The sequence below is a fragment of the Nuphar pumila genome, chromosome 14 (genome assembly GCF_984573655.1).
Source record: "Nuphar pumila chromosome 14, dmNupPumi1.hap1.1, whole genome shotgun sequence".
In the NCBI taxonomy this organism is placed as follows: domain Eukaryota; kingdom Viridiplantae; phylum Streptophyta; class Magnoliopsida; order Nymphaeales; family Nymphaeaceae; genus Nuphar; species Nuphar pumila.
In genome coordinates, this window is record NC_143262.1 from 82,561,042 (window position 1) to 82,584,256 (window position 23,215).

At 36.1% G+C, this 23,215-nt stretch overlaps 1 protein-coding gene across 1 annotated transcript; it reads left to right on the plus strand.

Annotated features, from left to right (window-relative positions):
- Positions 1–733: 733 nt before the first annotated feature.
- LOC149817133 (nifU-like protein 2, chloroplastic) lies at positions 734–22,297 on the plus strand. Its single transcript, XM_089987877.1, has 4 exons — positions 734–922; positions 1,032–1,125; positions 14,632–14,942; positions 21,824–22,297. The coding sequence occupies exons 1-4, from the start codon at positions 833–835 to the stop codon at positions 22,010–22,012; spliced, it is 684 nt and encodes a 227-aa protein (XP_089844003.1). The 5' UTR covers positions 734–832; the 3' UTR covers positions 22,013–22,297.
- The last annotated feature ends 918 nt before the right edge of the window (positions 22,298–23,215 follow it).

Genomic DNA, 23,215 nt, shown 5'->3' on the forward strand with positions numbered 1-23,215 from the left:
GTTCGTTGAAAGGCTGCCAGAAGGATGAGAGCTCAGTGAGACTTGCGTGTTCGTCATAAGGATGCTGAAGGAACGGTAGTCGAGGTTTTAAGAGAGCTTGCTTGTTCACCAGAGGGATGGTGGTCATCACTTGCCGGAGGGACGATGGTCGTCACTCACTGGAGGTGGAGTTTCGAGGTTGGGGGCAGCGAGAGGGGAGATTCGGAAGTCAGGAGAGAGAGAGGCGGCGAGAGATAAAGGTTGGGGGGTGAATGGCCCAATTTTTTTTAAACCTTTTGTTCTCCCGTCCTTGTTCTTTTTGTAACGCGGGATATGGCCTATCAGTTGTGGGGCCCAAAGGAATGATGAGGGCGATCAGGTACAACAGCTACGTTCGGTTGCATCTCATGTGATTCTACCAAACATAAATCTCATAAGATTTTAAAAGTGAATATGTTTTGAATAATATTTTCACTTTTCAAAAACACAACCAAACGTACTCTAAAAGTGTGTATTGACATTGCACCGCGGGGCATGCGCCATAAGAACTTTGCAGTGCAGATTGAATCTATACCATCTTTGTACTATTCAGATCCAAATGAAATTAGGTTGTTTCATAAGCACAAATTGGATCTCGGGTCTGAACTTGGTACAACAAAGTCGGTCCCATCTTCACATTCAGTCCTTTCACACAACTTGGGAGAGAGTCCCAAAAAACGAGCCAAAGTCTGTCCCATGTTCATATTTTCCTTTCACACAATTTGGGAGAAGAAAGTCTAAAAATCGAAAGGCTAGGAAAAAAAGCTTCAGAGAGAGAGAGATGATTGCCGCCTGTGTTGGGTAGGTGCAGTTGATGGCTATGGCGGCACCCTCTTCCTGCAGGGCTCAGCAAGCCCTCGAGGCCTCTTCCTCTTCTGTTGCTGCCTCTCTCCCTCTCGTCAAGGTCTCGCTCTCTCAAAACTCTTTCTCTCTCTCATGGAAAAAATGAAACTTGTTCTCCGAGTTCTTCTTTTCTATCTTTGGCTCAGTCTTTCCTGGAATTGCATTTGCAGAGGTCGAGCTTGGGGCTTTTTCGTAGACCGAAGGGATTCGTGATTCCAAATCAACACTGTCGTTTCCATTCTGTCACAGTTCGAAGGCGGTGTGGTAATTCCTTTTCCCTCTTGTTCTTGCCTTTTTGTGTATTTTTCTGAGACGACTGTGTTTCATCTGGTGAATATCTTTGACTTTTATTCTTATTCTTAATTGGGTATTTATTTTTTTGGGGAGTTTGCTTTCAAATTTATCGTTTTTGGCTATTTTTAGGAATTGTTGATTTGTCTAATTTTCCTTGAACACCAACGAAGGATTGTTCAACGAAGGATAATATTAAGAGCCTCCTAAGTGATGGTATTGCCTAACGTGAATATTATATGAAAGGGGAAAGAAAAAACTACTACTCAGCTTGAAAAAAAGTTTATTTTGTGCTATGAATGCAGGGTAGGAACCTCAGTAGGACTATATTCAATTACTCACTACTGGTGCCTCCAGCTAGGAGTTACTCTTAAGCTTATTTGTTTATTCCTCCTAAATGTTTCCTTCAACAGATTTGAACTTTGGTTACCTTTTGGTGTCTTATAGGATCAATCAATACTTCAACATGTTTTGATAGTTTCTGTTTCATTCCTAACGTTGTTTTGTGATCGAGCGTACTGCTATAAATATAACGGTGAACTAATAATTAATAAAGGAGAGTTCCCTACTAAGAAAAATTCTCCTCTTTATGTAGGGATCCTCGCTTTTTCATCGTGAGAGAATTTTTATGCTCTGCAGCTTTATTGTGTTTCTATCAATTTGTATTGTTTTCCCCAAATTGTCAATGTATTGCTAATTTGGGATGGCTGTTATTATTGAGCTTGTGGTGAAGGATGTTATGCATAGCATTGTGAAATTCATTTTAAATTGAACAACTTATGACAATTTGAATAGAATCAATGTTTAAATGATTCAACTTTTGAAGAAAATTACAATCAGGCTGAAGCCATCAAGTATTTATTTGGTTGAATTGGATGAGTTGAAAGCATCTACCTTCATTTCATTTCTTCAAATTTTTTGGTTCAGTGGTTCACTCAAATTTGACCATCTGTGGCTGGATCATCAGCTTTTATTTGTTCATGTCTTCTGATTAAAATTCTAATATCTATAAAGTGACTCTTTGAATTTAGTTTTTCAAACTGTAATTGTTATACGGGAATGACTATGTTAGTTAATATTTCATTGGTTTCTCAATTTTCAATTGCCGATGCTGGATAAAATTCCTATGTGCAGTCAGAGGTGTTGCATCTTTGTATAAGATTTGTGATCAAGTTTCCTCATCATCTTGTATTTCGTGACAGTTTAGCCTTTAGTGAACCACTTCAACAATAAAGGCAACAACTTTGGGAATTATCTTTTTCTCTGTGATTGTTTTGATGTGTCATTTTGCCATTCCAGATGCCTTTAGTTTTGCAGTTTATTTTTCTTTACTATTTTCTTTCTCCTTCTGATACCTTCTCTTTCTCAATATTTTTTGCATAAATCTAAGTGGAAATGAAAATACTGTAAAAGAACAATCAAATTTTTGCCTGTGTATATGCATGTGTGCATGTCTACATATGCTTCTCCATCTTTGATATCCTGTGCAGGAGTGAGATTATTTCATGGAATTTATGTTAATATAATTTGTTGAACGATGCAGTTAATCACATATTCTGGAAGCATTATTCCAAGAGTGATATGCGTTAAGAGATATATGTTTTTGTACATGTGTACACATATATATATACAAATATGTATACACACACACACATATATATATATATATATGTATTTTATATTTAGTATATATATTCTTATATTTTTATTATTAGATTATATTAGGTTTATTTTTGTTTTATTTATGTTTTTTTGTTTTTTTTTTGTATTGACTAGAGAAAACTGGTAATTTTGACCAGCTAGCCATTGGGGGTTTCTCTCTTGTGTATATATATGGGACTATTGGCCCCCATTGAGGTATGCATGTTTTATGCATTTTATGATAATAAAATAATTTATTTTATATTGTGTGTGTGTGCCATTGTGCTTCTTGAGAGTCTTGTCTTTTTGGGTTGTGTTGTGTTTTTACCCTAGTAGGCATTGTCTTTGATTCTTGGAGATCTCATTACATGGTATAGAGTCATTGGCTCTTGGGACCTTATTCTTGCATTTGTGATCAAGAATTGGTGGCCTCTACATTTTCAAGTGCTCGTGTGTTTGTAATATCATTCTTGTCCGTGCATCCTTCATCCTTCTTCTCTCTCTCTCTCTATTCTTTTTTCATCTCCATGGCCGAGAAGGAGGTTGTCACCATTGTCTCCATCAAGTTCAATGAAAACTACAATAGGTGGGCCACAACGATGAGGCACTTCTTTGTTGAAAAAGAACTATAGCACTTAGTGGATGATTCCACTCCGGAACCTCAACTCGTTTTTACCAAGAATGTGAATGGAGTGGAGGAAGCCCTAAAAGATGGTGACAAGAAGAAGGCTATGTCCGATTAGCAGAAAGCCTCTGAGAGATTGGGAAGTGAGCCATGCTAAGGTCTTCTAATGGTTCATGAATAGCATGGGCCAAGATCCATGTGATATCATTTTGAGCTTTGAAAGGCCGATAAAGCATAAACCTTTCTAAAGGAAATGTACACTTAAAAGGATGCCGCCTATTTGTGGGAACTTTGAGTCAAGATTCACTCATGCAAGCAAGATAATAAATCTATGAGAGAATACTATGACAAATTAAAAAGATTATGGGATGAGATGGTGATGCAACGAGAAGGATAGGCTTCTGCGTTCTTGACGACGACTGATGAAGGCACGACCCTCACGGTCGTGCGATGTGCAGAAAAGGTAAGAAGAATACCCACCGAACAATGATATTTATTTATATTTTCAGGATAGTCATCAATCAAACAAGGGGAACAAAGTTTAACAAAGGAATAATCAAAGGGAAAGAATAAAGAAGCTAAAAGGGAAAACTGCTAAAAGAAAACAATTCAGGAAAAAAAGGCTGCTGCAAATCTTCCATCAAGTCTGCCGCACGTAACCCTAGGAGAGGGTTTTAAAGGTTGCTGGCGGATCTGGGTCTCAGGTCCAGTCCGGGACCCGAGTCGTTTTCATGTTGCTGCTGGTCCTGTGTCGTCTGGGCCTGTGCTCGCCTAGAATAGGTACGCAGGGATTCATTGCCCCTGCGTCTTGGTACCGTGATCCGGATCGGATCCACTACTTGTGTCCGATCCTCGATCCCATCGTGCAGGTCTGGTCTCCTGCCTGGGTCAGGCGGTATGGATCTGGGTCGATCCTGCTCTGCATCAGATGGCTAGGAACGATCATATATGTGCTATGCCTAATGATGCCAAGCAATGAAAGAAGCATGTTAAAAAAGAACAATTCTTCCAATTTATGAAGGGATTGAGACCCGAATATGAACAAGTGTGTATAACCATTATACATAGACATGAGGCTCATGAGACTCTCTCACTACATGAAATTTTAGCGGAAGTGTGTATGGAGCTATGTCACATGGGTACGGGCTAAGTCACACAGACTCGACTTGAAGGTCGATGCACCTGCGTCGACACGGGTGCAGACACAGTCAACGAAGAGTCTGACTCAGTCAATACACCGAGGCCGAGTCCATCCATGTTTTGGACTCGATTAACTTTGACCGAGTCTATTTTTGTCCATTTTAAGGCAAAAAACTAAAAAAAAATTGATCTTTATATATATATATATATATATATATATATATATATATATATATATATATATATATATATATATATATATATAACCGAGTCCCCGTGCCCAAAATTTTTGAAATTGCGTTGCACCCGCACCCCCACCCATGTGACATAGGGTACGGGTATGGGTATGAAGGGTATGGCATTGCAAATTCAAAAGGTGAGGATACGATGATTCAAGTGTGAATTCGATGATAGTTGGCCTCGTGTATGAATCAGTGATAGTATGTTCAAGTGCTTGTGGTGCTCGTGTGTGACATTGCAATTTCAAGTGCTCATAGTATATATAGAAAGAGAGAGTTTGGGTATGGATCAAGTGTAGCTGTGCATTAGGATTCATTAGAAATTTAAAAACAAAAGCCCTTGAATAGATTTTTTTTTTTAAATGGTAAGGGGTTGAATGAAATTTGTAAAAAGAAGGGGAGGGATTTGATTTTTTTTAATAAAAAGGAGGGTGGGGGAACGAAAGGAGTCTTTCGTCCCCTCTCTCTCTGGAAGATGTGCAGAAGAAGAAGAGGAGCATGTTAAGGAAGAAGATTCGGTACTCTCTCTCTCTCTCATCTTTTTTCTTATTCTTCCTCCTCCTTGCCCTTTGACCTCAGGTCAAAAGTAAACAACAACTACTACGCCTTCATCCCAAAACAATTGGGGTCGGCGATATGAACCAACAAAGAAGATCATTATGGGTCTTCCACATGAATCCTTCTCCTCCAATCATTTCTATCCAATGCCATGTCCTCGGTGAGGTTCAAAGCATTCATATCCTTTCCTATCATCTCCATCCAAGTTTTCCTAGGCCTACCCCGACCTCTTTTAACTAATATATTTTCCCATTTCTCCATCCTTCTAACTAGAGCATCATTAGGCCTTCGTCGAATATGTCCAAACCACCGTAAACGATTCTCTCTCATCTTATTTTCAATGGATGCAACGCCTACCTTCTTACGTATCTCCTCGTTCTGAATCTTATCTTTTATTGTATTTCCACACATCCATCTAAGCATACGCATCTCAGCTACACTCATTTTTTGAATATGATGTCTCTTGGCAGCCCAACATTCCGTACCATATAGTAAAGCGGGCCTAATAGTCGTCCTATAAAACTTTCCCTTCAACCGCAATGGCATTCTACGATCGCACAACACTCCAGTTGCACTTTTCCATTTCATCCACCCAACCTTTATCCTATGATTTACATCTCCATCAATTTCTCTATACTTTTGAATGATAGATCCCAAATATTTGAAACAATCATCCACCAGTATTTCTTGCTCACCACGCTTCACTACACTCTCATCACTACTTCGTTGCTTACTAAACCAACATTCCATATATTCTGTCTTACTCAACTTAAACCTCTTGCTTCCAATGTCTGTCTCCATAATTCTAACTTAGCATTAACCCCAACTCTAGACTCATCAATCAAAACAATATCATCAGCAAACAACATACACCGCGACACATTTTCTTGAATTGATCTCGTAAGCTCATCCATCACTATAGCAAATAGGAAAGGGCTTAAAGCAGATCCTTGATGTAACCCAATCGTTATAGGAAAATTGGTTGTCACCCCTCCACAAGTGTGAACATTGGTTACTACTCCTTCATACATATCTTTAATTATACTAATGTACTTGAGAGAAACACCTTTTTTTATCATTGTCCACCAGAGAACGTTCCTAGCTACTCTATCGTATGCCTTCTCCAAATCAATAAAAACCATATGCAAATCTTTGTTCCTCTCTCTATTTCTCTCAATAAGTTGTCTAAGAAGATGTATAACTTCCATAGTTGATCTTCCAGGCATAAAACCAAATTGATTCTCCGATATCATGACAACCTTCCTCAACCTAGACTCAATCACCCTCTCCCAAAGTTTCATAGTATGACTCATGAGTTTTATACCACGATAGTTTGTGCAATCTTGTATATCACCCTTATTCTTATATAGAGGCACCAAAGTACTCTTCCTCCACTCATTAGGCATCTTATTTGTCCACCAAATCTTATTAAAAAGATTTGTCAACCATTCTAAACCTTTCCTCCCAAGTATTTCCAAGCCTCGATAGGTATACTATCTGGGCCAATTGCCCTTCTTGATTTCATTTTCTTCAAAGCCTCTGTAATTTCTTTCTTTTGAATCTTGCGCATGAAGTCACGATTCATCTCATGAAAAGGAATGGAGAAGTCTCCAAGATCCTGAGCATGACTTTCATTAAATAACTTATCAAAATAATCTTTCCATATCTCCTTAATCTCCTCATCTTTGACTAAAACCCTTTGCGTTTCATCTTTGATACATCTAACCATACAAGATCCTTCGATTTCCTATCTCTCATCTTTGCAAGCCTATAAATATCCTTCTCGCCCTCTTTGGTATCTAACTTGTTATAAACCTCTTTATATACCTTATCCCTCGCGTTTCGAACTACTTTTTTAGCTTTCTTCTTTGCTATCATATACTTCTCCAAATTCTCATTATCACGACTCTTACTTAGATTTCTATAACACTCTCTTTTAACCTTAATAGCTAATTTGACTTCCTCATTCCACCATGATATATCCTTACCTAGCGGTGTATCGCCTTTAGACTCACCCAATACCTCCTTAGCCACCTTTCTCATGCCACCCGCTATCTTATTCTACATTGATTCTGAATCCTCCTCGAGACACCAATCAACTTCCTTAACTACCTATTCTACAAACATTCCTTGTTTAGCTCCTTTTAGTGCCCACCACTTAATTCTAGGATCTATCTTATGTCTATCCCTTTTGCGGCATTGTCTAATTCTAAGATCTAAAATTAAGACTCTATGTTCTGTAGCTACACTTTCTCCCGGTATAACCTTACAATCGATGCAACAACCCCTATCTCTCTTTCTAAGTAGGAAAAAATCTATCTGACTCGTATTAACCCCACTTTTAAATGTTACTAGGTGAGACTCCCTTTTCCTAAACCAAGTGTTTGCTAAGATCATATCATAGGACAAACCAAAATCTAAAATCCTTTCTCCACTTTCGTTTCTTTTTCCTATACCATAGCCTCCATGGATACTCTCAAATCCATCCCTACTAATGCCTACATGTCCATTAAGGTCATCGTCGATGAAAAACGTTTCTCCATAAGATATCCCTTGTACTATTCCATCTAAATCTTTCCAAAATTGACGCTTAATGGAATCATCTAAACCTACTTGAAGTGCATAAACACTAATAATATTAATAATATCCGTACCTAATACTAATTTAATAAGTAAAATCCTATCACCCTTCCTACGGACCTCAACCACATTATCATAGGTCAAAAGTAAAAAAATTGTTAATTGGGTTGGATCAAGGTTGGACTCGATTTGAACCAACATGTACCTGTGTTGTGTACGATACCCATGCTTGTGTCGGGCCGTGTCGACATGGGTACCATTGCTTGTTAGACTTGTCTATGTGACAAGTATGGAGGAAACAAAGCTCAAGTCTTCTATGGAGCAGGAAACTGTGCTGTCGTACCTTGGCTTGGTTCCAAAATTAAAGCCTACAAACCTCGGTTCCTTCCCAACAAGATAGTGATGAGAAGAAAAAGATTATTTGCCATTTTTGTAGAGAACTGAGACACATCAAACCATATTTCCCTAAGATAAAGGTGGACGAAAAGTGTGGGCTTTGGTTCCTTCCCAAGAAGGACGAAATAGTGATTTCGATAATAGTTCAAAAACCATCAAATCTCTCTCCTTGTCTCAATTGGTAGAGGCTCTTCAATAGTTCATTAAAGCTTCATCTACTACTACCAGTGCCGCAGTCTCCACTTCTTCCCCTCCTGATATGAATTCTTGACTCTTTGGATTCTGGAGCATCTTTCTATATGATCCCAAATGTTGATCTCCTTTCCGATTGTTGCACCAATTTATATGTTTTTTTTGTCTCCACGGCTGATGGAACTTCTTTAAACATAAAAGATTATAAACATTGATAAAACTGTTAATTTTTTTTAGGCATATTTTAAAACTAAGTTTAAACCTTCTTTCTGTTTCTCAATTTTTGACCATGGGTGTGATGTTTCCTTCCCACCGAGTGGTTGTTGGGTGCAAGATTGCTGATCGAGAAAGCAGATTGGGCAAGTTCATAGAGAAGGAAGCCTCTACTACATGGACTTTATTGACTTATAAAAAAAAATGTAATATTGCTAAACATAGTGATTGTGAACTTTGGCATAAATGTTTGGGTCATCCTTGTGTATCTAAAGTCTCATATTTTCCTTGTTTGGATTTTTTTTGTAATAATGAACATCTTAACTGTGTTGATTGCATACTTGAAAAAATGAAATCTCTTCATTTTGCTAAACACAATTTCATTTCTTCCTGGTCTTTTGAATTGGTGCACTAAGATGTTTGGAGTCTCGCTCCTATTGCCTCAAATGGTGGTTTCTCTTATTATATTATATTTATGAATAATTTGTCTCGATATACATGGATTTATTTTCTTAAGCATAAGTTAGAAGCTTTCTATTATTTAAAAATTTTTCATGCTATGTTCAAAAATCAATTTAATTCTAACATATTTATTTTTTGAACCGATTCATGGGGAGATTATGTTTTAAATAATTTAAAAAATTATGTTGAGTTAAATGATACTTTTCATAAAAGGTCTTGTCCTAATACACCTCAACAAAATGGTTTAGCAGAAAGGCGAGATAGACACATTATCGAAATTGCTAGAACCCTTTTGATCCCAAACAATGTTCCAAAATATTTGTGGGTCGAGGTTGCCCTCACTGCCATTTATCTCATAAATCGAGTGCATTCCTCTTCCCTAAAAAACTTCTCTTGTTGAAAAACTTTTTGGTCTTCAACCAGATTATAGGTTAAGAGTTTTTTATTGTAAATGTTTTGTTTTGAATAAAAGAAGAGAAAACTCTCACTAAAAGTCATTCTTTGTGTTTTTATTGGTTATGATGAGAATAAAAAAGGATTTAGGTGTTATGATGTTAAAAATAATAAATTATATGTTTCAAGAAATATTTATTTTATTGAAAAGGTATGCCTAAGAAAGATAATGAATACTCATTTTTTTTGGATTTCTTGCCTAAAGAAAATGTTGATAATGATCTTGATGTGCTTGATCAAGAAGAGAATGTTACCAATTTGGAACCTCTATTAGATATCCATGATAACCATAATGAGAATGTCATTTCCAAAGTTGAACCTCCTATCCTCACTTATTCTAGAAGAACCATTGAGAACCAACCTAGTGCTTTTGAATGATTCATTCAAATAGAATAAAATAAAACTTCCAACCTTTAGAGATCTACTAGAATTTCTTGACCTCCTGATAGATTTGTATCCTATGAATCTTTCTCTTAGCTCGCATATACCCAATGCTTATAGTCAAGCTAAGGATCATCAGGAGTGGGTCGAAGCCATGTAGATTTAACTGAAAGCTTTTAGAAAAATCCAAGACTTGAGATATTGCGAAATTACCAAATGGGAAAAATCCAATAGGATGTAGATGGGTATATAAGGTCAAAAGCAAAAGTGATGGGACATTAGAAAGACATAAAGCCATATAGTTGCCAAGGGAGATACTCAAGAATAAGTCATAGACTATGATGAAACTTTTGCCCCTTAGCAAGAATGACCACTGTTAGGACCCTCATAGACCTATCTTACATTAGTAGGGATGGCAGTGGACTGGGGCGGGGGCAGGGGACAAGGTCTCCACCTCGCCCTGTCTCAAAATTCAGACCTCCATCTCCGCACGGGTTTGGATTTTAACCTTCATCCCCACCTCCATCCTCGGTCCAAACGGGGCAAGGTGGGGCATGGCCCCGTTTCCCCTCGGTCCATTGCCATCCCCAAAGAAGGACTGGGCAGGGAAAGCCAAGGATCAGGTCGGGGACGGGGACGGGGACGGGGACAGAGAGGGGTAGGGCGGGGCGGGGGAAAGCGTAAGTCCATCCTCGCCTCCATCCTTGTATGCATTTTGATTTTAACCTTCATCTTCGCCTCCATCCTCGTTTCATGTCCTCCATCCCCGATTCAAACGGGGCAAGGCAGGGCCCCATTTCCCCTTGGTCCACTGCCTTTCCTATACATTAATGGTTGGCCTATATATCAAATGGATGTGAAAATTGCTTTTGAAATGAAGATTTGTAAAAAGTCTATATGGATCCGCCTCCGGGTCTTGAGGTTCCACCTGGTTACATTCTCTATCAGAGGAAAGCTTTATATGGTTGAAAGTAGACTCCTAAAGACTGATATGATAAATTCAATATTGTCACGTTAAATCTTGGTTATAGATCATGTTATATTGACATTGCTTTATTTGTTAAGATATCTAATGAAGATATCATCATTTTACTTTTGTATGTAGATGACATAATCATCACAGGTAGAGACAAACAAGGAGTTAGTCATATTAATCAAAAATAGTTTTGAAATAACTGATCTCGAATTTTTTACATATTTTCTTGGTATTGAAGTAACATACTCACCTCGTGGGTACTTATTGACCCAAACTAAATTTGCAACTAAGATCATTGACATGTCTGAAATTAATGATGAGAAAACAGTTAACACTCAAAGTGATAAATGCAAAAATTAAGATTGATGATAGAACACCTCTGAAGGATCCCACACTGTATCATCAGATGATTGGAGCTGTCACATATTTGTCTATCACCCAACTTGATATTTCTCATGCAGTTCATACCGCAAGTCAATTTCAACACTCACCAACTCTTGTGCATATGAGAGTTGTTATAAGGATAATTAAATATATTAAAAAAATATCTTCTAAAGGAATATTTTTACCATCTTCTTTCCTTGATTTAGTTGCGTACTTTGATTCAAACTAGGAAGGGGATCCTAATTATCATCGCTCAACTACTGATTTTTGTGTAATTTTAGGTGACTCATTCTTGTCATGAAAGTGCAAAAAGTCACTTTCATCAATCGAAGATGAGTACTGAGCAATGGCTACCACTATATCAGAAGTTGTTTGGTTAAGACGGCTACTTGAGGATATGAGGCTGCATTTAATATCGACCTCAAAGCTTTTCTGTCATAACAAGAAAATAGTTTACATGGCTGGTAACCATATGTTTTATGAGAGGACTAAGCACATTGAGATGGATTTTCACTATGTTCGAGAGGAGTACTCGAAGAAGACCATATCATTGCCTTCCGTAACCTTTGAATATCAATTGACAAACTTTTTCACCAAGGCGCTACCTTCTTGTAGATTCTGTTTTCTCATTGATAAACTTTTGGTGATCTCACCGTAAGTTTGATGGAGAGTGTCAAGAGATATATGTTTTTGTATATGTGTACATATATGTACAAATATGTATACATATATGTACAAATATGTATACACATATATATGTATTTGAATACATATATATTTTATATTTAGTGTTTATATAGATTTTCTCTTATTTTTATTATTAGATTGTATTAGGTTTATTTTTTTTATTGACCAGGGCAAACTGGTCTCTTTCTCTCCTCTCTCTTGTGTATATATATGGGACTCTTGGTCCCCATTGAGGTATGCATGCTTTATGCATTTTATGATAATAAAATAATTTATTTTATATTGTGTGTGTGTCATTGTGCCTCTTGAGAGCCTCCCCTTTGTGGTTTGTGTTGTGTTTTTGCCCTAGTAGGCATTGTCTTTGATTCTTGGAGATCTCATTACAATATGTTATGAAGTAGTTTCTTTGCTTAATGATGCATGCCCTCTTTTTGTTATCTAATTTAGAATTCATATCTCTTCCACTACAGCCCTTTTTATGGTTCTGATCTCAAATTACTAGATTTCGAAATGAGTGTCAGAATTCTGAGATTGCCGATCCAAGATTTTGGTTTCTCAAAATTCAATCTTGTTCCTAGTCAGAGATATGAATAAAAAATATTAAGTATGCTATCTGAAATTCAAGAGCAAACTTTTTAGAAGACAACAAGCCTATAGTCAGTTATTGAGCTTCTGTTAATCAGTTCCATCATTTTCAGTCTAAAGTACATGTTCATACATACATACATACACATACATATATACAATGTGCATGTATGAACATTCATACGGAAGTATCAAGAATCGACGGATCTATTCTTATGGCGGTTGATGGACGATTGAAAACGAAAACAAAGCCTGATAAGCTCACGTAACAATAGCCCCACTATCAAAATGTTGTTATGTGAGCTTATCAGGCTCCATTTTTATTTTCAATCGGCCGTCAACCGCCACAAGAACAGATCCGTTGACTCTTGATACCGGTAGTCGATCGCTCCACCCCTTAACATTCCATCGTGCTTCTTTTATATTACTGGTGCTCAGTGCCTTCGAGGGCTTGTCCACTCGTAGTCTTTTGACTTTTTTATCGGCAAGTATGGGCGGTTTCGCTCCCTAGCTCGAATCATGTCGTTGTTCCAGAGGGGTGTCTGCTGATTTTGCTGCAAGGAAACCTGTCATATTTGAGTTGAAACATGGCATATGTGCATTGGGACAGGATGAAATTACAAATATCGGTGATATTTTTAAAATATCATGATATTTTCAATATATCGGTGACAGTGGTACATACACAGTACCTACTCTCTCTCTCTCTCTCTCTATATATATATATATATATATATATATATATATATATCTGATGCAAAATCTGCAATTTTGTTTTTCATGAAAACACTTTTTAGTGGCGGTCCAGAACCGCTGCTAAAAATTTGAAAAAAATCTGACGTGTGGGTCACACAGCCGTGCGTCTGATCTCGTTCGACGCTAGAGGCATCCGATGATATGCTGTTTCATGTCTATAGATATGGGTAAATATTGGCTACTAATGAAGGTATGAAACTAATGAGCTGAAAATCATATGTGCAAGTTGTATCAACTCAATCTAACCACATAGATGTGTTGGGCGTAGTTTGTTTGCTAAGGGTCAAGCCTTGGATTGTGTTTTTCTGATGTAAAAATGTGATCTTTTGAGTTATAAAATTTTGGCGCATTGTGGGTCGTTGATTTTTGGCCCCCTTTAAAAACTTAATTACTTGACATAATCACATGATTCAAAACAAGTTTCCTACTAAACAAACCATGTAGATCACATCGGTAACATTTGATCTACAAAAAAATGAAAATTTGTGAAGAAAAGAGTGATTTCTATTCATTAGTTCCTTATGGTACCTTCATTAGTAGCCAATATTAACCCTATATATATGGTTCATCTAAGTTTAAACCCTTTTGTATGAAGGAGTATTCAATTGGCATAAAATCACCAAAACCACCTTAGTGTTGTGCAACTTTTAAAATTTACATTATTATTTGTTTACCGTAGGTATGGCAGGCTGAGCCAGCACGACCAGGTTTTCGTGACAGATGCCATTTCTTCAGGTTATAAATAGAAAAAAAAGTTAAACAAGATTTTAAAAAAGTAAAAGAAGGTTATTTGGTCCTTTTAGTTTGATAAAGAGTAAATGCGACTTTTAAAAGGATCAACAAATTTTCAAAAGTGCCTCCCCTTGTTGGGTAGTTTGGCAATTTTATGTTGGTTGATCCATCTAAAGTTGGTACAAAAGGTTTATACTTGGATGACCATATATATACACATGCGCACACGTGTGCCAAAATCGAAGATGTTTATGAGGAGTTCTATTATATTCAACTATGAAAACATAGTTAATGAGATGTATCTTTAATATCATATTTTCTTTTTAATTTATCACAATATAGTTATGCGTGTTTGATTTAGCTAATCTGGCTTTTGTCATTCTATTTTATGCTTTTGTTTAAGCTTCTTGTTGTTTGTCTACCTGTTTCTTTTATGTTATAACTAGTGAAAGCTTAGATTTGGCCCTTCCTTTTTGCAGAAATTAAGGCCGTTGTGACACCTGATTCTGCAGTTGGATTGCCACTTACAGCTGAAAATATTGAATCTGTATTGGATGAAGTGCGACCATATCTTATGTCAGATGGGGGCAATGTGGCTTTGCATGAGATAGATGGCAATGTTGTGAGGTTGAAGTTGCAAGGAGCTTGTGGCTCTTGTCCAAGTTCTGTAATGACAATGAAGATGGGAATTGAACGCCGCTTGATGGAAAAGATTCCAGAAATTGTTGCTGTTGAGCCAGTTTCAGATGAAGAAACAGGTCTCGAGTTAAATGAAGAGAACATAGAGAAGGTAATTTATCAGAACTCTTTTGAAAACCTTTCTTCTTGCTCCTGGTAATTATTTGTTCTAGCATGCAGACATTCATGATATAATCTCTCCCTCTCTCTCTCTCTCATATGTTCAGGCATGCACATACAAAACAAATGATACATCATGGTTGTATCTAGAAGCATACCTTTATTAGAAATGAAGTGAATAAAGCCCAGTATTTTTCTGGAAGTAATGAACAAAATCCAAATGATTATTAAAATCTCAAATTACACTATCAAACATGAACATAAAGTTACTCTAGATAAATGTGATGTTGCAAGACAGTGACTATTTTGTCATACTTATCAAATCATTTAGGCATATTCACTACGAGATTGAAACCTTATTCTTGTGGAACAAATGTTTTACAATAAAATGATGTTTGAATTTTTTTCACTATGATAATAACTTCAGATTTTAAATGGTGTACTTGAAGGTATGCCTAGGCAGTCCTAGGTGGCCCATGTATTGGCCCTGCGATCTAGCATCTAGCCATGATTTAACATTTTTTTATATGCTTATTCTTTTATTTCTACAACTTGTTATTATAAAAAATATGCTTATTTGGTTTCTAAGCAATGCCTACTCTTCGAGGGGCTAGTGCCCAGGCATCACCTAGTGCTTTTGACTTTCATAGGTTTTCACCTGCTAGTGTGATTCCAAAAGTGTTCTTGCCATAGCTCTAACTTATATTTACACCTTTACAGACCATGTCTATCCATGTGTGTGTGCATGTGCATGCGCAACTACAATTTATTGCTATTTGAAAATGCTTATTGAATGCTTGTTAGCTTGGCTAACACTTTCCTATGTAAAAAATGGAGTTTCCTTTTTGTTATTTCAAACTTCTGTTTGGGGAAAAGTTGAGTTTTATGAAAAGCTTTTTCTACACATGGATGGTGAATTTTCAAGTTTACAAACTGATGAGTTAAACAGCTAGGTTCAATTTACAGTCTACAAATGCTATCTCCGTTCGCTTAAGCGGACAGCTGGATGCACACATTGATTGCAACATCATATGCCCATGTGGATGGGGGTATGGATGTAAAGGCAGTGTCTCCAAGTAATACACGTATAATCGCATGCGCACACCCGCGCACACACACACACTCACACACACACTCACACACTCACACACACACACACACACTCACATGCACATTATATATTCTGGCTGCATAGCATTTATATTTTGGATTGTTCCATTATTATTTGCTATTGCTGGGTAGAACCATGCCCGAAGTTTGTCGTATCAAATTCAAAGATTGGATCATAGTGTAAGGAAATGAGAATCTTCCACGAAAGCGAAAATGCTTTTAATCGGTGTCTATTAAAGACATTACAATCATAACCCACAAAAAGGTATAAAAGAAATAACATAAAGATAAAATAATAAACTTTTATTTCATATGAAAATGCTTAAAAAACATTAATACAAAGGAGAGGGGATCACTCATATTTATTATATACAAGGAGAGAGTAGGAGAGAAGAGCTTTTAAGGAGATCTTAATAGAGAGCCGCTAGACTAGCACCAACGGCTATACAATTAGTTAAGATCTAATTGGATCTTGACTAGTTTAAAAGTTTAGTTCAAATTGAACTAGATAAAAATAAAATAAAATAAAATAAAATAAAATAAAATATTATTATATTATATATAATTACATTTTTATATTTTTAACACTCTCCCTCAAACTTACGGTACAAATAAGCAAAAGTTTGTTTAGGAGAAAATGATATCTAGGAGCAGCGATAGGTTTGGTGAAGAAATCCGCTAATTGATATTTTGATGTAATATATGACAGATCAATGGTTCCATGTGGATACTCCTCTCTGACACAGTGACAATCCATTTCAATATGTTTGGTGTGTTCATGAAATATTCATTTGCTGGCAATATAGATCACACTCTTGTTGTCACAGCATATGCTTGAAGTTTATGTCATTTCAACTCCCGTGTCAGCCAGTAGTCGTTTGAGTTAAACTACCTCTATCGTCATAGTGACCATTGCTCGGTATTCAGCTTCGGTGGATGAAAGAAAGACCTTCTGCTACTTTTTACACTGCCACGAAATCAAGGATTCAGCTAAGAAAACACAAAAACTAATAGTTGAGTGTATGTTATTGGGATCACCTCCCTAGTCAACATCAGTATAAACAATTAAATCTAATGAAGATTAAGCAGACAAGAAGCAATCTCATGAAATTGAGGACTTAATATATCTAACAATACGCAAAATTGCTCTCATGTGAACAAAAGTGGGAGCGTGCTGAAACTGACTAGCTGTGTGTACAACGTGTGCTATCAGGTCTAGTAATGGAAAGCTAAGAAAGTGTTCCAACAAGTTGTCTGTAAGGAGTGTGATCATCAAGAGGTTCTTCATCATCGATTTTCATTTTGATGTTAACAACTTCTGGAGTATCTACTTTCTTATCATCTGTAATTTCAGACCTTAAAACAATATCAAAATCAAATTTAGATTGCGATAATAAATACCCTCGAGGGAAATAAGCAACTTCACTTCCTAAGAAATATCTCAATAAAACTAAATCAGTCATTTCAAAATAATTTTTAAGAAACTTTTTAATGTTTTCAACTCCTTGTTTATTGCCTTCAGTGATGATCATGTCATCCACATAGAGAAGAATAATAATAATTCATGCATCAAAAATCTTAATAAATAAAGCAATGTCGATCAAACAAGTTCTAAATCCAATATCATGCATAACATGACTAAACCTGTCATATCAGGCTTTTGGGTCTTATTTAAGACTATAAAGAGCCTTTTTTAAACGAAGAACTTTACCCTTAGGGATATTAATATTAGGTTATGCTTTCATATAAACTTTTTCAACTAGGTTTTTATTGAGAAAAATATTTTTGACATCCATTTGAAATATGAGCCATTTTCTAATAGAGTCGAAGGCTATTAGTGTCATGACGGTGGTTATTCGGCAACTAAAGCAAAATTTTTTTCGTAATCGATGCTATACTCATGGGAATACCCCTTGGCCACTAATCTGGCTTTATACATTTCAAGAGTTCCGTCACTCTTGGTTTTAACTTTATAAGCTCACCTACAACCTATAGGTTTTTTTTTCTTGTGAAATATCTTGAATAGTCAAGTGTTAGACCTTTCTAATGCTTTCAATTCTGTCTTCATGGCTTCTACCTACTCTGTATGGTTTTTGGCTTAAGTATAGGATGAAGGTTCTACATATGAGTGTATTAATGCAATAAATGCCTTATATGTCGGTGGAAAGGATTTTAGGACACAAATTTTTTGAGAGGTTTAAAAATTCTGGATGACCTTCTGGTTTGTGCTTCGGAGTAATTTTTCTATGCACATGAAAGATTGGATTCTCTACGTCTTAAGTGTTGTAAACTGGTGTCTCTATGGTTTTGCTCTTCATTAGCAACATTATGTTCATAATCAATAGTACCTTGACCATCGTCTAAATTGTGTTCATAGTCACATCCATCAGATTTTGAAGTCAAATCTATCAAAAAAGAATATTCGGTTACTTCCTTGTTTTTTTCAAAAAAAAAACTTTCCTTTTTCAAGAATGATATATTTCTTGATAAATACAATTTTTTATTTTTAAAATCAAAACACCTATAACTTTTTTTATTATCTGCATAACCTAAGAAGACACAAGGAATGACACAGGATAAAAGTTTATCATTCTTGTTGATGAAAACAAAACATTTGCATCCAGAGACTCTTAATCTAGAGTAATCAGAAGATAATTTGAGAAGTTTTTCAATTGGAGTTATATTTTTCAAAAATGAAGATGACATTTGGTTAATGAGATAGGTAGCAATTAGGGCTGCTTCTACTCAAAACTCTTTTGAAACTTGATTTACTATTAATAAAGTCCTAGTGGTTTCCATAATGTGTCGATGTTTTCGTTCGACCAGACTATTTTGTTGTGGTATGTGTAGACAAGATCTTTGCTGTATGATGCCATGTAAATTGAGAGTCTTTAAATTCTTTTGAAATAATTTTTTTCTCTGAATTAATGCAAAAATTGAAAATATCATTTAGAAATTTTTTTTTAGCCATTTTGTGAAATGTTTGAAAATATGAAAAAACCTCGGATTTATGCTTAAGGAAGTAAATCCAAGTATGCCTAGAGAAGTCATCAATAAAAATTACATAATATGCATATTCGCTCTTTGATATGTCTGGTGTAGGACCCCAAACATCCGAATGTATTAAAAGTGGTCTAGATGAAACAAAAGTTTTATCATGAAATGATAATTCTTTTATTTTACCAAGAATACAATCTTTATAAGCAAAACTTTCAGAATTACAAAATTTTTCTAAACTTGGAAAGTGTTGAATTTTAAATATATGAGAATGGTCAAGTCTTTTGTTTCATAAATCCAACTCGAGTTTCTGAACATTATAACAAAAGGTATTCTTGGGTAATTTCAAAAAATCCATTTAATAGAATCTTCCTTTTCTAAGGCCTTCCCCAATCAGCTTCCCTGACTGACAATTCTGAACCATGAAAAGAGAAGGAGATGTTACACCCATAATCAGATATTTGAGAGACATAAAATGTTAAGATTTAGTTTGTGAATATATCTAAATTTTGGAATAAAGAATTTTTTGGATTTTTGAAGATTTTCAAAATTTTCTATTCTTTTTATTTCAAAAGATGTACCATCAGTTGTAAAAATATTTGAGACACTTGAGTTATTGTTAAGGCATTTAGACAAATTATTGATGTTTGGAGTCATATAAAAAGAAACACCAGAGTCAAGAAGCCAATGAAAGTTACCGGCATCGGAGAAAGATAAGACAACGACTCTGGTTGAGGCTTCAGTTGAGGAAGATGCTCCTTTGAGAAGAGGTTGAAAGATTTTCATTAATTGATCCATAGATACGGGTGCATCTTGATTGATCTGATCTTTTGATTCTTGTATTGAAGCAACGAATGCAACCTTCTTCTCTTTAATTTAAGACATTAAGGCCTATAATGTCCCAATTCATGGCAATGGTCGCAAATGACTTTCCTTTTGTCATAACCATTATTTTACCTACCAAAATGAGGCAGTTTATAAGCTCGTATATAATTTTTCTGTCTAGATACGACTAGAACAAGATCGTCTTTATTCTTTGAAGTATTTTTCTTGAGCCTATTTTCCTCCATAGTTAGCTCCTCAATGGTGTCAATAATAGAGAAAACTTTTCTTTTATGTAAAATGGCGGATTTGGTTGTTTCAAATTCCGGCCTCAATGGTGTTAACAAGATCTTTGATGTGATGCCATATCAAGCATATCGACCTTCTCTTCTCTTTAATTTCAAACTTTTCTTTTATGAATTGGTAAAAATGTTTTATATCGAGTTGTTTTTGGCGAAGCTCGATATCTTTGGAACAATGCCACTTTGGCTCAAGAAGAGCCAACTCTTCTCAAAGTTCGAACAACTCATTATAATATTCCTTAATACTTTTATTTGTTTGAGTCAAAGTCCGAACTTTATCTACAAATTGCATACATATGCAATGTCTTTAATAGAATACATATTTCTAAGATATTCTCAAGCCTTATTGGCATGTTCGAATTTGGCTAAACTAGAGCATTTCTTGATGTGAACGCTATTAATTAGCCATGATATGATTTTGACATGTCCTATCTTCCATTCTTTCCGCTTTTTCTCATAAGTGGCTAATACTTTATTTTTCTCTCTTTCCGTGAGAGGCACATCTTTCTCATTTTTAATTTTTGTAAGAATTAGTTTAGGTTTCGAATCGAAACCGTTTACTATTCCCAACAACCCTTTCCTCAAATGTGATGCTTCATGATTGAAGCCCACGTCACATAATTAATATCATTTAATTTGACAAGCATGATGGTAGACTTTATCATTGTCATCCATTTTTACAAAGGTGAAGAAAAAAAGAGAGAAAAGAAAAAAAGAAAAAAAAGGAAGTTCAAGAATACAATCACAATCATGAGTAGCCAATGATCCTCCAAAACGTCTCCTTTCTTTAAAAAAGGGCACTTGAATCACGAACAAAGAGATAATCAACTTTTGCTAAAGCGTTACAAAAAACGAGGTGAAAATTCTTTAAGATCTAGAAGCTTTAAAGCTCTGATACCATGTAAGGAAATGAAAATCTTTCACAAAAGCGTAAATGCTTATATCGGTGTCTATTAAAGACACTACAATCATAACCCCAACAGGGGTATAAAAGGAATAACACAATGATAAAATAATAAACTTTTATTTCATATGAAAATGCTTAAGAAGCATTGATACAAAGGAGAGGGGATCACCCTTATTTATATACAAGTAGAGAGTGGGAGAGAAGAGCTCTTAAGGAGCTCTTCATAGAGAGTTAATGGAGCTAATCCAACGGCTCTATTTGTAGCCATTGGACTAGCTCCAATGGCTATACAACTAGTCAAGATCTAGTTGGATCTTGATTAGTTTAAAAGTCTAGTTCAAATGAAACTAGATAAAAATAAAAAACAAAAATAAAATAATAAAAAATATATTATTATATTATATATAATTACATTTTTATATTTTTAACACATGGTTTTAGGCCTGTGTTTATTTATAATAAAGCAAAACATAAATGTGGAAGCTTGAGAACCAAGCTGACCTAGATTAGTATCTGAGAAGCTTAAACTATGTCAAACTTCATTTGCCCCATGGAGCATCTGAGTTCTCCTGGACTTGGTGCTAGTATTGATGATATCTGAGGATCATGTAAAGCACTGCTCTGATATTGTAGCAAAGAGAATTTGTTTTGAGGTTAACTAAATTGTATGAGATATTCTGAAAGCATAATGGGTTGCTATTTTCATCACTCAAGAAGAATGTGTTTGCAATGCAGGTACTTGAAGAGATCAGACCATATCTCGGGGGAACTGGTGGTGGTGGGCTTGAGCTTGTTAAAATCGAGGAACCAATTGTGAAGATCAAAATAACAGGGCCAGCTGCAGGGGTTATGACTGTCCGTGTGGCCGTAACACAGAAATTGCGGGAGAAGATACCGGCAATCGCAGCGGTTCAGCTCCTGTGAGTTCGTGATGCTGGGAGTTTAAAAGAATATATCCGAGCTGCTGCAGAATTGGATACAACTTAATGGGCCGCTGAAGTTATACACAGAACAATCGGAATGCCATTATTCATCACTAGCAACCATTGTGTTAGATTGTACGTACTATGCTTCTGGTTCAGTTGTATATTAGCGCAGATGGTGATGCTAATAAACCTTGTCCAATTCACTTGATCTTATTTTTCAAGTGTTATTGCCGATTACAAGGCTAATAAGCTCTATGGTTAATTCACCTGATCTTATTTGCAAGTGTGTTGGCCAGAGAGAGAGAGAGAGAGAGAGAGAGAGAGAGAGAGATGTTGGAAGGCGGATTCAAGGTCAAGAGAGGTGGTGGAAGAGGAGATTGGAGATCAAGTAAATTGGGTTGGGATGTGGTTATTGATCTTTACCTTTCTCTTTTCCCTTTTATTTTTTGACAAAATTTTGTTAAGAGGAAAGACAACATGAAAAACAAACAACAAAAAATGCCACCCGAGGCAAATCACAAAAAACAGAGAAGCCAAAACTCCCAACTTCCCCGAAAGATTCAATCCAATATAACACCAACCCAAGCTATTTGTCCTCCTTGCTCACAGGCGTATGTCAATATGAACTTCGCAGCAAAGTGTTTTTTTTTTTAAAGGCAAGCTGGGGTTAGGCAGACCCCTACCAGTTATACAACTATACCATTGGGTTTTGAACCTGCAAAGTTCCAATATAAGGCGATGTTCACTAGCTGCTCTTACCAGACAAGTGGAGTTTTTTTTTACACCCAACTAGGTTGCCCAATTGGCAGCAGGCCTAGAGAAAGAGGTGCTGACTCCTTCATCCTAGGTTCAACTCTCACTGGGTTTATGGGTGCCTTTTAACTGGTGGGCTCCATAAGGGCTTGGGTATGGATGACCCCACCCAGGGTTTACCTTGCACGTGAGTGGGACCATTAAGTGACCCGGTTCTGGTTCAGTGTTCAAAAAAGGCTATTTTCCTTTTCAAGGAAATATAATTGCTACAATTTGTTTGTATGTAAAATTTAGTTGAGACCATGGTATAAGTTTTGAGATTGACTCGATCTCACATGGTAGATGTGTTCAGCATGCTTGGTATTCTCACAAAAAAACCCATGTAGATATCTACAGTGTCAAATATATCCTCCCCCCCCCCCCAAAAAAAAAAAAAATTAAGATTTTC